General features: G+C 39.7%; 1 protein-coding gene across 5 annotated transcripts in view; it reads left to right on the top strand.

The window, feature by feature from the left end:
* Nucleotides 1-407: 407 nt before the first annotated feature.
* The window catches only part of LOC140713710 (nucleotide-binding oligomerization domain-containing protein 1-like), a 35,426-nt gene continuing 21,221 nt past the window's right edge, over nt 408-14,612 (top strand). For 4 of the 5 annotated variants that reach the window (XM_073024118.1, XM_073024119.1, XM_073024117.1 and 1 more), the window contains exons 1-4: nt 408-638; nt 4,728-4,945; nt 8,269-8,443; nt 11,271-13,080. In XM_073024118.1, coding sequence (XP_072880219.1) covers nt 4,760-4,945; nt 8,269-8,443; nt 11,271-13,080 — 2,171 coding nt within the window. In that variant the 5' untranslated portion in view covers nt 408-638; nt 4,728-4,759. The remainder of the gene's footprint in view (nt 639-4,727; nt 4,946-8,268; nt 8,444-11,270; nt 13,081-14,612) is intronic. The other variant, XM_073024116.1, reaches the window with a different exon arrangement.

The following is a 14,612-nucleotide window of genomic DNA, read 5'->3' as shown; positions in this document are numbered from 1 at the left end:
CAGGATGCAGTTCCTTTGGTCTGGAATTAGTCAAGGGCTGTAACCTGCTCCTTGGCCAGGCTTACCTGCAGCAGGTTCAGTGTTATTGGGTAAACTGAGAGAACCAAATGTATATTTTTACTAAACCATTTACCAAGCTTTAACTGATACCATGATCAAAGTATCTGTGTGGTCAGGAACTGATTTGTGGCTGATCTTTAAGTTATATAAAGAAAACTGAATTAGGAAATGTAAAATTAACTTACAAAAATAATTACGTGCTTCTCAAAGAGGTAAAGTTAGTTCAACATGTATGACCTCATACAGTTCTGTAAATGCTATAACTTAGTTCCTACTGGCTGACACGTGACCCTGGAGCAGATTCACACATCCTGCCTGTCGACAGTTGATGACCTCAGTTTTAAGGAATGGTTTACCCTCGGGGGATCTCAGTGAATAAAGCAGAACTACGACTGGAGGGAAAAGCAATATCGGATTTGAAGCACGAAGCACATCTTCATTTACTTAATGCCATGCAGCCTGAAGTAAGGCCAAAATCAGAACTTCCAGAGATTTATAATGCAAATCAGAATGTTGAATATCAGAAAAGCTTATAAAATTGGCTCAGTGTTGCTGGAGAAATTGGGCAATCTGTGATGGTAAGACTATTTTTCAGGGGTTTTTAACTAGAACTGCTATTTTATTTGCTGAAACATTCAATATGGTAACGCCTGCAGTTTAAGAATGGTAAGTTGCATAAATTTAAAAGATCACTGTAGCCTTTTTATTCCCCATATATTGTGACACCTGTTACCTGAGAGTCTGTCATTTTACTTAAGATTGAATTAGTAATAGCAAAGTACTATAATTATTTAGACTGCCTCTGTAACTATTGATAGTGAGGACGTGGTTGCCAACAGGCTCAATAAACTGATAGAATGGCAGAACGTAAGTCAACCTATAGCTGGGGGAAGTGATGAACCCCTTTTGTTAGACCGCTTGAAGTAACTTATTTTTTATTCTTTCTTACTTCTCTTCTAATATTTATGTATTTGTATATCTATGCACTTGGAATGCTTCTGTGACACTGTAATTTCCTTTGGGATCAATAAAGTATATATCAGTTAGTTCAGGCAGTTATTAAAGAATTCATGCATCAACCTCTTGGTGACCTCAGTGGTATTATTTTATTTAATATAGACAAAAACAAAGTAATCACTGATACATTTAATTTTGTGAATGGAAGATTACCACCTCAGTCATCTAGCTGTACTTCAAAAATAGTTCATATTGGATTAACTTTTAAGCACTACTTGATGTAGTTGCTAGATCATAGACCAAAACATTGAACAGTATGGCGCAGGAACAGACCCACCACATCCGTGTGACCATGCTAATTCCATCTGCCTCCACGTGACCTGTTTCCCTCCAGTTCCTGGATTAAAATGTTAAAGGTTGTTATGAATTTCTTTATGTTTTCCTGACTCTCCCTGAAGTTAGAAGGGTCTGGTGGGCTACAAGGCAGGTTAGATGGCCTAGTTGATCTTTCCTTGTCCATTCGTTCTTGCGTTAAAGCTTGTAATTCATCAGAACTTGGAATCGTCAAAACTGAGAGCATCACATTTTTTAACCACTAGGCTGATCAATATTTTTATGGAGAAACAAGGGAATTAAAATGCTGGAACCTGGAGCATTATGCAAAATGCTGTTGAGTTCCTCCAGCATTTTATGTTTTTCTCCAATATATTTATCGGTAGATATAGGAAGATGATAATTGCTATGGGACGTAAGTAGTAAGATCTGTTTTGTCATAGAAGCAATAAACACTTCAGATCAACAACTTTATTTTTGCTATCTGTGATCTCAAATTATTTCAATATGATAATATGCAGTAAAGCTATTATTATTATTTATTATGCCATGCCTGGATTTAAAATTGGAATCAAACAGGTAGAGAGAAATATCTAAATAAATTTTATTATGGAATTTTTTTTACTTCATTTTTGCCTCTCCCTTTAATTTTTGGGGGGATGTGGTGCTGCCATTGAATATCAAAGATAATATTCTCTCCTGTTGATGATGGTCGTTGATGAAAAGATGAGAGATGGAAAGGGAGTGTTTAGTGTTGGTTGCTCAAGTATTATTTTATGTGTTTATGATAAATCTTTCTCAATAGTGCTGAAGCTGGCACGCAATGCTTTCATCAGCATATTTTTAGTGATTTTCATGTAAACCCAGTTTGAGGCTGTGTAGGGCTTGACCAAGAACCGGAAAGTCAGCTGTTTCCTCTTGTCCCTGGCTGCTGCCTGACTTGCTGAGTTCCTCCAACACTTTGTCAAAAATAGTTCTTTTGAAACATTTCCAACATGAATAAAAGTTCAAAGTTCAATTCGTTATCAAGGTACATTTATGTCACCATATACAACCCTGAGGTTCAGGTGCTTGCAGGCATTCACAGTAGAACAAAGAAATACAATATAATCAGTGAATAACTACATATAAAGACTGATGAACGACCAGTATGCAAAAGCAAACTGTGCAAATATAAAAAAATACAAATAATAATAATAAGTAAATAATACTGAAAACATGAGTTGTAGAATTCTTGAGAATGAGTCGTTGGTTTATGGAATAAGTTCAGTGTTGAGCTGAGGGAAGTTATCCATGCTGGTTCTGTAGATTTCACAATTTCAGAGAAATCTGAATATATAATCCATTAAATCATTTAACATCAGATTACTGTTAAACATTAAATTAGTGTTGTAAACATTTCAAGTTATTACAGCTATCCAAGGTTATGAATATATTTAATTGACTGAAAACATGGGAAGCCACAAGTTTATGAAGTAGCTTTTCTCTCAAACAAAACAAATTTCCATACTTTAAGCTACCTGTTCAGCAGTGCTACAGTACTTCTATAATAATTTTGAATGTACACACTTCTAAAAATTCCATTTTTAAAAATCTGGAAATGAAAATAAATGGTATCAGTAAAGCTAAGCATGAGGCTGCCAGATTGTCATAAAAACTTACCTGGTTTACGACTTTTTTTAATGGAAAGAAATCTGCTGTCCGTTCCTAATCTAGACCATCTGTGAGTCCATTCCTTGTAACCACATGGAGCACCAAACTACACTCTGACTTGATGGGTTGCATAGCGCTACCTTCTCAAGAGCAACCGGAATGAGCAATGCATGAAAACCTTGTCCCAAATCCAAAATGAATGGGCAATATACGATAACCTTGCCCCAAAATAAAAATCCTCAGAATTATAATTCATATGTAGTTATTGAAAAGCAGTTAATATTTTCTGTTTTCTCTTAAACATAACACTAATTCATTGCACAAAACACTATAGTCTCTGGACATAAAGAAAATGATATCAGGGTATTTGAGTAAAATGTCGATCAAAGAAGGTAGTTTAAAGATTCCTTAAATTTGGGGGAGTAGGGAAGAGAGGTGGAGGGATATGTATCAAAGGAGAAAGATTTGAAGTTTGCAGTTCAGTCAGCTTATTATTTCTGAATGGTAACAAGGATGCACCAGACAGCAGCATCAGACAAAGCCAAAGTTTAACATGGAAGACCATTAAATGAATGAAAATGTTGTATGTAAGGCTGTGAGACTGGTTCAGCTTTGAATAATGTAAACATTAATCTGTTTATTTGTTTTGTGATACAGTGTAGGAGCAGGCGCTTCCGGCCCTTCACGCTACACCACCCCAGCAGCCCCACAACCCCGATTGACCCTAACCTCATCAAGGAACAATTTACAATGACCGATTAACCTACCTGGTACACCTTTTAGAGGAGGTGATCTCTTTAAACTCACCAGGCAGAAAGCAAAGGCAAACCACTGCTGTAACTTGCTGAGTACACGATTTCCCAATATGTCAGAGCGGCGTGGAGGGAAATCGTCCGCCAAGACTTAAGAACTTTTTAAAAGCTATTATTAATGCTTTTTGAGATAGTGATTTAGATGCATATCATATTTTTTTACTGAGTTAAGTATTGTATGTAATTAGTTTTGCTACAACAAGTGTATGGGACATGGGAAAAAAGTTGAATTTCCCCATGGGGATGAATAAAGTATCTATCTATCTATCTATCTATCTATCTAACTGGAAATTCCAGATGCGACCTAATGATGATGGTACACCTTTGAACTGTGAGGGGGAAAAAACAGGGAAAACCCATGCATTCCACAGGGAGATGTATAGAGACTCCTTACAGAGCATGGTGGGATTGAGCTCCAAACTGGAATTATGCTAATTGCTATGCTACCGTGGCATTAATCCAGTCCTTTGCATGAATTCTTTCCTGGGCAAGCACAACTTTGAGTGAATTAAGGGTCAAGAGGATTTACGCGAAATGTGAGAAATCTATAGAAGGCCAAATTATTCCTTATTATTGACAGGAAATGCATAATTCCAGCCCTCAAAGATCTACTGAGATGATGCAAAAATAGTGGTATTTTTATAACATTCTTTGCTAACGGTGCGTGGTTTTTTTTCTGTCATGGTCTGCAATATACGTGGACACAAAACGCACCTATGTAGTATAATCATGACATTTTGGCAAGAATTGATCAACTAATAGGATTCACTTTTTCCATGTGCACTGCCCCAGTATAGTTTGGATCCATTTACTCTGTGACTCTTTGAAGGGAGAATGTGAACTAATAGTTATTAATATTCGGTAAACAGTTTAGAGATGTTAAGTGATATTACTGACTTTTGCTTCCTTTAGAAAAGCTGATTTTTGAACTCCAAAACTTTACTATGGAGCAAACTGTGGCTCTTAATTGGTGTGCTTCCTCATACCTTGGTCTTATCACTACACATCGGGTGGAGCTGGTCAATGGAATTAAAAACACTGATTGCATCCTGGATAACTTGCTGCGTTCCGGATATTTCACATGTGAAGATACAGAGTTCATACATCAGAGTGTTACTCGGCACGAAAAGGTATGATCACTGAAAGATACTACTTCTACTGACGGGCCTGATTTTTGAAATTCACTCACCGTGTTATTCTATCAAGGGAATTGTAGAAAATGCACATGCTGAAGCCAGCTTGGTTTGCTGTGTGTGGTGCATTTCCTTGTGTGATACCAAATCCAAGTTACACCTACTGGCAGAAGATCACTAAATATCAGTACTTCACCCCAGTCCTACGCAATCGTAGAGTTTACAAAATGGAAACAGGCCCATTAGTCTGACCAATACCAGTCTACCCTTATCCCATTTTCCTGCATTTGGCCCATATCCCTCTATTGCTTTCCTATCAATGCACCCACTCAAATAATTTTTATATGTTGATACTGTATCACCTCTTCTGGCAGCTTGTTCCAAATAACTAACAACCTCTGTGTGGGAAACTGTCAATCAGATCCCCTTTAAAAATTTCCCTCTGACTTCAAACATATATACCCTTGCAAAAAAACTGACCATCTCCCCATCTATTCCCCTCAAAACTTAATAAATCTTTATTTGATGATCCCTCAACTTCCTATGTTCTAGTGAGAATAATCCCAGCCTATCCAATCTCTGCTTGTAATTAAAGCCGTACCCTTCCAAGCAATGTTCTGGTGAATCACTTCAGCACACTTTCAAACACCCCACCACATCCTTTTCCAAGAGTGACCTAACCAATGTCATGTAGAACTGCAACATAATATCCCACTTCTTACTCTTCATACATCTGCTTATGAAGGCATACAAGTTAAACACTGCCTTCACTACCTTAACCACCAGTGTTGTCATTTTCAGTGAGATATGATTTTGTAGCCCAAGCTCCAACACCCCTCAATACACTAATTCTTTTAAAGTCCTGGCATAAATTCATATTCATGTCCTGCCAGTATTAGATGACCCAAATGCATAAATGCATTATGCCTCACATTTTTCTGGATTAAATTTTACCTGCCACCACTCCAGCTGATCTATGTGCCTCCGTATTCTTAGGCAATCATCCTTGATATCTACAACTCCACCAGTCCTCATGTCATGTGATTTGTATAAGAGGCAAACAGTTGTGGTCTGCACCACTGTTTACAGACTTCAATCAGAGAAAAGACACACTCCATGACCACTACACTCTGTCTTCTACCACTAAAACAGTTTTCGATCCTATTTGCCAAAACATCTTGGATCCCATACACCCTAACTTTCTGGATTAGTCTACCATGAAGTATCTCGTCAAAGGCTTTGCTAGAGCTACGCATACCACCTTGCATTAAATTTTCTCGGTAACACTCTCAGTAAACTCATTTGGATTTGTGAGGCAGGATTTTCAATGCACAAAACCATGCTGACCCTACCCCCCACCCCCCAAGTTATCATTAATCTTATCCCTCAAAAAAAGTCTAAACATTTCCCTACTACTGACAAAATTCACAAGCCTGTAGCTTCCAAGCTGATTCTAATGCTCCTCTTGATCCTGGGAATGATATTAGCTACCATACTGTCTTCTGGTACATTGCCCACGGCTAAAAATGATGCTGAAGTTCCTTCAGAGCTCCAGCAATCTTACAATTTTGGGCCCCCTGTCTCAGAAAGGATGTTTTATCATTGGTGAGAGTCCAGAGGAAGTTCACAAGGATGATTCCAGGAATGAAGAGGTTAACATATGAAGAGCATTCGTCAGCTTTGGGCCTGTACTCACTGGAATTTAAAAGAGCACATGGGGATCGCATTGAAACCTACTGAATGTTGAAATGCCTAGATAAGGTGGATGTGGAGAGGATGTTTCCTCTGGTGGGTGTATCCATAACTACAGGGCACAGCTCAAAATTGAGGGAATGATCTTTTAGAACAGAAGTAAGGAGGAAATCCAATCACAAACAGGAGAAAATCTGCGATGTTGGAAATCCAAACAACACACACAAAATGCTGGAGGAACTTAGCAGGCCAGGCAGCATCTGTGGAAAAGAGTGCAGTTGATGTTTCAGGCCGAAACCCTTAAGCAGAACTTTACTTTTAAAAGTAAGGAGGATTTTTTTTTTAGCCAGAGAGTGGTGAATCTGTGGAATGCTTTGCCACAGACTGTGGTGGAGACCAAGTCCTTGGGTATATTTAAAGTGGAAGTTGATAGTTTTCTGATTGGTCAGGGCATCAAAGGATACGGTGAGAAGGTAGGTGTATGGGGTTGAGTGGGACCTGGGATCAGCCATGATGGAATGGCAGAGCAGACTCAATGGGCTGAATGGCCTAATTCTGCTCCCATAACTTATGGTCCCTTGTTTCCTACAACACCTGGGATTGATTTCATTAGACTTTGGGAATTTGCCCTCCTTGAAGTGCACATCTCTAACATTTCCTCTTCTCTGTACACATGTTCCAAACTATCAGCCTACGCCTCCCCTAACTCCCCATGCTTCTTCCTAGCGAAGCATTCATTCAGGTCACAACACATATCCCCTGGTCCCACACAAATACCTCCATTTTGGTTCCTAGTGGGGCCTCCTCTTTCCCGAGCTGTCCTCTTGTTTTTAATATTTTTTTAAAAGTTTAGGAATTCTCTTTAATTTTGTTGGTTAGGGCCATTTCCTCAAGGGACAATATATGTGTTTGTAAGTGCAATATCTATAATGCATTTCACAACTCAAGCAGACGCTTCAGTAAAATTTCACACCATGTAATTGACTGAAATAGCCTTCCCTGAAAGGTTGTGATTCACACATTTCCATAATGGTTACAAATAAATCATTCTGTGTAATGGCCAGAATGTTTGTTAACCAGATGTGACTTGTGCATTGAAAAGAAATAAATATAGTGTTTATCTTCAAAATCAAGTATTATTCTATGTGTTTATGGTAGATCTTTCTCAATTGCACTGAAACTGGCATGCAATGCTTTCATCAGCATATCTTTAGTGATTTTTATCCAAACCCAATTTGAGGCTGTAGTGCTTGACCAAGAACTCGAAAGTGAACTGTTTCCTCTTTTTCATAGCTACTGCCTGACTTCCTGAGTTCCTCCAACACTTCGTCAAAAATAGTTCTTTTGAAACATTTCCAACATGAATTAAAAGTTCAAAGGTCAAAGTAAATTTATTATCAAAGTTCATATATGTCACCATATACAACCTTGAGATTCATTTGCTTATAGGCATTTACAGTAGAACAAAGTAATACGATATAATCAATTAATAACTACTACTTATAAAGACAGACAACCAACCAGTGTGCAAAAGCAAATATAAAAAATACAAATAATATTAGTAAGTGAATAATACATGTGCATTGAAAATAAATAAATATAGTGTTTATCTTTAAAAATCTATTCAGGTGCGTAAAATACTGGATATCATAACGTCTAAAGGAGAAGAATGTGCACAGTACTTTGTATTTATTCTGCATTCTGCCAAAGAAATTTACTCAGATGTTCAGCCATTGTTGAAAGAACTTCATTGCAGCCCACCAGCTCATTTACTGAGAGAGCCAGTGCTTATTACAGATTCAGGTAAGTGAGTGAGTTTCTTACAAACATATGTGGCTGCATTGTTTATTGATTGTTCCTGGGCTAATAATTAATTTAGCATTTACCACATGCCTTTGGGTGATTGAACAGGCTGTTATGTTAGCTGAGAATCAGCAACCCATTATCTCAGGGCATGAGAATGATACCACACTGTATTGTTGGAACGTTAAACACTCACAGACAACACAGTAATTGAGGAGACCAAAGGTTTAAAGAACTCAGCAGATCAGGCATCTGTTTGCGGATGGGTGAGGGCAGGGGGGAAATCGTCAACATTTCGGATTGAAACCTTACATCAGGACTGAGAGAGGAGATGGCCAGTGTAAAGAGGAGAGGGGAGTGGTGAGACAGGAGTACGAGAGATGGATAATGGACAGGGTGGAGATAGGAGACAGTGGCAGGTAGATAATAAATGGAGACAAAAAATGAGAGTCAGATGGAGCGAGATGTGGGGGAGGAGGGGAGGCAGCTGCTGGAGGGAGATAAGCAGCAACGTGAAGGGCTACCAGTGCTGGGCTTTGCTATGTGTCATGGGGACCCATTTAAGGAGAGATAGATGATTGGCAGATGTAACCAGAGGAAGATAGTGGAGGGTTGGAAAACTCAATGCTCATACCATTGGGGTTTAGACTAACCAGACACAATGATTGTTCTCTCTCTCTCACTCTCTCTCTCTCTCTCTCCCTCCCTCCCCCTCTCCCCCTCTCTCTCTCCCTCCCTCCCCCTCTCTCCCTCCCCCTCTCTCCCTCCCCCTCTCCCTCCCTCTCTCCCTCTCCCTCTCTCTGTGTTAGGCCTTTCCCTAGCAGTGAAGGTGGCTTAGGATGGACAGGTCAGAAGAGCACTTGAAACGCAGTGCTTCTGGGAACTTGGGATGTTGAATGCAGGCAGAGCACAGGTGTATACAGCCTGTAGTTGCAGGGGAAGATGCCTGGGGTCAGGGAGGGGAGGATGGAGAAGATTCTCTGGTGGTGGGACATCGTTGTAGCAAGTAGAAATGACAGAAGATGGTTTGTTGGAAGGGAAGTTTCATAAGGTGAAAGCTAGGGACTAGGGACTCTACCTGTGTTCTGTCTGGAGGGTGATGGGGTGAGAGCAGAATTATGAGAAACAGCAAATGCAAGAGTGGACTCCACCAACCACTGTAGAAGGGAAGTGATGCTTCTTTAAAAGAAAGGCATTTCAGATGCCCTGGAGAGTAAGGCCTAATCCTGAGAGGATTTGTGTTAGAGACTGAGAAACTGGGAGGAAGGCATGACATACTTACAATGGACAAGGTAGAAAGAAATGTTGTTTAAATAGTTGTGGAAATGGGTGGGTTTATTGTAAATGTAAGTGGATAATCTCCCCTCTCCATCCCGATGTAGGGTTTCAATCCAAGTCATTGACAATTCCTTCTTCCATCATTAGATACTGCTTGACCTGTTGAGTTTCTCCCAGAAGATTGCTTGTTGCTCTAGATTCTAGAATCTGCAGTCTTCTGTGTCAAAGGGATAATTGTCTTCTGTGCATAATCATTTCCTTTGAAGCCAACCCACTCGTATGTTGTAGATGCACATTTCAGTTTTCGGTTCTCAGGTAAAATTTATAATTTAGAACAATTATTTTGGACCAGTGCATTTGATTCGTTCTTTTACTGCAGAACTTCACAATGCCTCCGTGATTTGCCCACTATGGCTGATACAATCAGTAGAGTTGAAATTCACTTCAACATCTGCAACATGGAGGGGAATACCATAACTCCAACAAAATCCTTTTTTTTCCTTTTTTTTGCTGCTGGATCAATATCTCAGAATTCCCAATTTAGTGACATTCACCATACACGCTGCAGAGATTCAAACAAAGGGACTGGCAGCTTCCCAAGGCAGCTAGTGTTCACCAGAGTACGTGAACTTGCTAGAAATGCTCTCTGGCTGGGAGACCACACCTGAATCCATCAGCACTTGGTTAAGTTGAGCTCTATGGAAACATAAGAGTGTCAACCAGCCACTGAAAGAGTCTCACGGTTGAGTGAGATTATGACTGATCGACATCTTAATTCTGTCTATCTTTCTTAGATCCTTAATATTTAAGTCCCCTTCCCAAACAAAAATTTGTCAATTTCCATTTTCAATCTTTCTGTTGAAAAAGAGGTTTGGGAGGACAAAGATTCAGTTTTCCTCTTCCCTTTGTGACATCACCTTCGTGTTTTTGTTTCAACCTTAAGATTTGCCTTGTTCCAAATTTCTCCACTCAGTGAATCCAGTAATACCAAGCACTTTGATTATCTTCAACACTTTAATTAAATTATCCTTTGTTTAAGCTGTATATTCAAAGGATTGTAGATGAAGTCTTTGCTGCCTGGGGCCATCATGCAAACCCGGTATAATATGCTGGATTGGATTTGAACCCTTTCAAAACTGTCTCCCAAGGTGCAGTGCCCAAACTGATCTAATTGGTACTTCAAATCTTAATACCATTCCATTCTCTTAGTCCATCAATTGCTGAAATAACAAAACACATTAGTAATTAGTCACCACCATTGTTTTCTCTGTGCAACCAGACATACAGATACTAATACCTTGGATTGAAGCAACACTATTTATTTTTAAATTAAATTGTATCAAACCGTAATAGAATTGAAGCGATCCCTATAAACTGATGAAGTTAGTAGGTGGCAACTGAATGTTACTCAGAAAGATTAACTGCAAAAAGTGTATGCCAAAAATCTGAGGATGATTATTTTGCTACATGAAAATTAGATTGATGTGATTACAGACTACTTTGGATTCCATGAATGTAGACATTATTCAGCTCAGTGCTTGTCTTTCAGTCTCTCAGTATATTGAGAAACTCCGAGGTGTGTTGCAACAAGATACCAGGTTCATTTCATCTTATACCCAAAAGGAGGACATCCTCTTTGATGACATTTACACTAAGACTATTATGGAGCTCATCAGTTCAGTCAATGAAACCATAGGAACTGTCTCGCACCTGGAGGATTTGTTCAGTGACACTGGAACCATTAACAAAGATGCAGAAACTGTGTTCGTAACAGGTGATGCTGGTGTTGGAAAGACCATACTCCTCCAGCAACTTCAGAACTTGTGGTCAAAGAGTGAGCTCTGTGCTGATGTTAAGTTCTTCTTCAAGTTTAGATGCAGACTGTTCAACAGCTTTAAGGAGGAAGACAAGATCTGCCTGCGAGATCTTCTGTTCAAGTACAACTGTTACCCTGATAAGGACGCTGATGAGATATTCAGTTACATCCGACAGCATCCAGCCACTGTCCTCTTCACACTGGATGGATTCGATGAAATTAATTTGGATCGTGACCTTAACGATATCCCTGATGTCTCGTCACCCTTTGAGCCCACACACCCAACATCCCTTTTGTTGAACCTTCTCCAAGGAAAGTTATTAAAAGGTTCCAAAAAATTGTTGACAGCGAGGACAGGCACAAACCTTCCTCTGAGGATGGTGAGAAAAAGAGTAACTCTGAAGGGCTTTTCCAAGGAACATCTGATGGGTTATCTGAAGAAGTTTTTCAAAAACAAGGCTGATCAAACTTTGATTCTAACCCAGCTGGAGGCAAACCCTCACTTGTGCAGTCTGTGCACAGTGCCATTGTTTTGTTGGATTATATTTAAATGCTATGAGCACTTTCAGAGCAGAAATAGTTCCCAGCTATTGTCACAGACAATTACACTAACTGATATCTACTTGGTTATGGTTGAGGTTTTCCTTAACCATAATTTGCAGAACAATCTACACAGAAGCAATGACAGAAGCCCACTAAATGTGTTCAGAAAGAAGAAAGAAGCTCTAATGCGGATTGGTAAATTAGCTTTAAAAGGGACTGAGAAAAGTGATTTTGAGCTCAGCCAGGAGAAAATTGAGATAGCAAAAATTTGTGAAGAAGATTTACAGTTGGGTTTCATCAAAACTGTAGGTCAATATAATGGATGTGGGAACCAATCAACATATGAATATATTCACTTAACCATCCAGTCATTTTTTGCAGCATTTTTATTGATTCTAGATGATGACATCAGCCCACAAGAGTTTCTAGCATCCTTTAACTACAGTAATGCATCAGTATCCTCCATCAGCACAATCAGTAAATTGTTTTTGGTTCTTCTGAGCCCAAAGAAGCATTCCTCCAAAGATGTCCTCAAGCCGTTCGGTGAATCCCTGCAGTTTACATTGCTGTTCCTTTGTGGCTTGCTGTCTGACAACAACATTGATCTGATGCAGGGCCTTGCATCTCCTGCCGCTGTTAAGAAAAAGCAGGCAGTGCTAACATCCTACCTGTTCAGCAGTATGAAAAAGCATTTGCGAAGTCTCGCTCGACCAGGCTTCACAGACGGCTGCAGAGTGCACCTACTGCCACGCTTCGTATGGCTGATGCGCTACATATTCGAAATGCAGAATGAAGCAGCGTCCAAAATGGCAGCCAAGTACATCAGTGCTGACTACATCAAGCTGACCTACTGCAATGTTTCTTCTGTGGATTGTACAGCGCTTGCATTCACCCTGAGACACATCCAGAAACCCCTGGCACTGGAGATGGACAACAACAACATCAATGATTATGGGGTGGGGCAACTCGCCTGCTGCTTCAGTCAGCTCACAGTCCTCAGGTAAGCACTCCAGCCAGATAATTGTGTTCTTGGACCCTGAAAAATAGAACTATGGTACTTCCAAAAGGTCTAATACTATCATAGAACTCTCCACTGTTATTCAGGATTGGGTTTGATCTTTAAGGTGTTAACCTCAACGTAATTATTAGCGCTCTGTTCCCTTAATATAACATCCGTGAGTCAAGCCTCCAGCGAGGTGGGTACCTGATCTAGACCGAGACCGCAATGCACTGCTGCTGAAATGCTGCTTTGCAACTGTAACGTACAGAGTGAAAGAGTGCAGGATTTTATTCTCTGGAGAGTAGGAAAATGAGAGGATATTTGATAGCGGTATACAATATTATGAGAGGTATAGATAGGGTAAATGTAAGAAGGCTTTTTCCGCTGAGGTTGGGTGAGACTAGAATTAGAGGTTAAGGGCGAAAGGTGAAAAATTTAAAGAGAAAAAGAGGGGGAATTTCTTCACTCAGAGATCTACCAACAGAAGTAGTGGATATGAGTTCAATTTCAACACTTTTAGAGATGTTTGGACGGGTAAATGGATGGGAGGGTTATGAACAGTTATGTTCCAGGTACAGGTCAATGGGACTAGCAGAATATTAGCTGGATACTTATCAGATGGGCCAAAGGGTCTTTTTCTGTGCTGTACTGCCTTCTGACTCTACGTTAAATCAGGTCCAGCTGATCTTCCCTAACAGGTGCTATCAGGGATCCCTGGGCACAGATTTGACTGAGGAAATGATCCCTGTGTACTGGTCAATTATTTACTCTAGAATGATACAGCTCAGGTCTATTTTTAAAGAACAGTTTGTTCACTTCATCGCTGATTTTTTAAATTAATCTGTGTCCTTGGATTACTGACTCTTCAACCAGTGGAAGTATCTTCCTTTCAAAACAGTTTCTGATCAAATCTCATCTGATCTTTGTGATGTGCAGAACAACTCCAGTTTCTACCCCTCACTGAAATCCCTTCAGTCCTGGTACCATATAAGCAAATCTCCAAGAGGGGAAATAGGTTTTTTTAAGGATGTGGTTGTGGCCTCCTTTAAAATTGCAATGCCCACCTGAAGCCTGAGCCAGTGTATCACTAAGCATGACTCCCTTTGCTTGGGTATCCCTGACCAATAATAAAGCCAAGTTCATATTTTATTAAAATCAGACTTTCTAGGTGCTGCTGCCTTCATTCATGTTTCTGTTTAGCTTATATTTTTGTTCCTGTACTCTTTTTCAAATTACACCATTTGATAATATCCCCAAAGTAACGTTTCACGTTTCTCTGCGTGAAGTTTCATTAGAAATATGTGCATCTGCCCGCTTCACCAGTCTCCTTCAGCCTCCTGAAGTGCATTACTATTCTCTTTACCAGATTCACAAATTTTGTACCATCTGTGAACTTTGACAGTACGCTCTCTGCACTCAAGGCCAGCTCATTAATATGTACCAAAAATATATTTCAAGCATGCTGGTTTTTGCAATATCAGTGTCGAAAGTTTGTCTGCAGCTGAAGTGGGGCTGATGCAAGGCTTAGGCCA

Source organism: Hemitrygon akajei, chromosome 20 (genome assembly GCF_048418815.1).
Source record: "Hemitrygon akajei chromosome 20, sHemAka1.3, whole genome shotgun sequence".
Lineage (NCBI taxonomy): Eukaryota > Metazoa > Chordata > Chondrichthyes > Myliobatiformes > Dasyatidae > Hemitrygon > Hemitrygon akajei.
The sequence above is the reverse complement of the archived record's forward strand: the minus strand, read 5'-3'. Positions and strand labels throughout refer to the sequence as shown.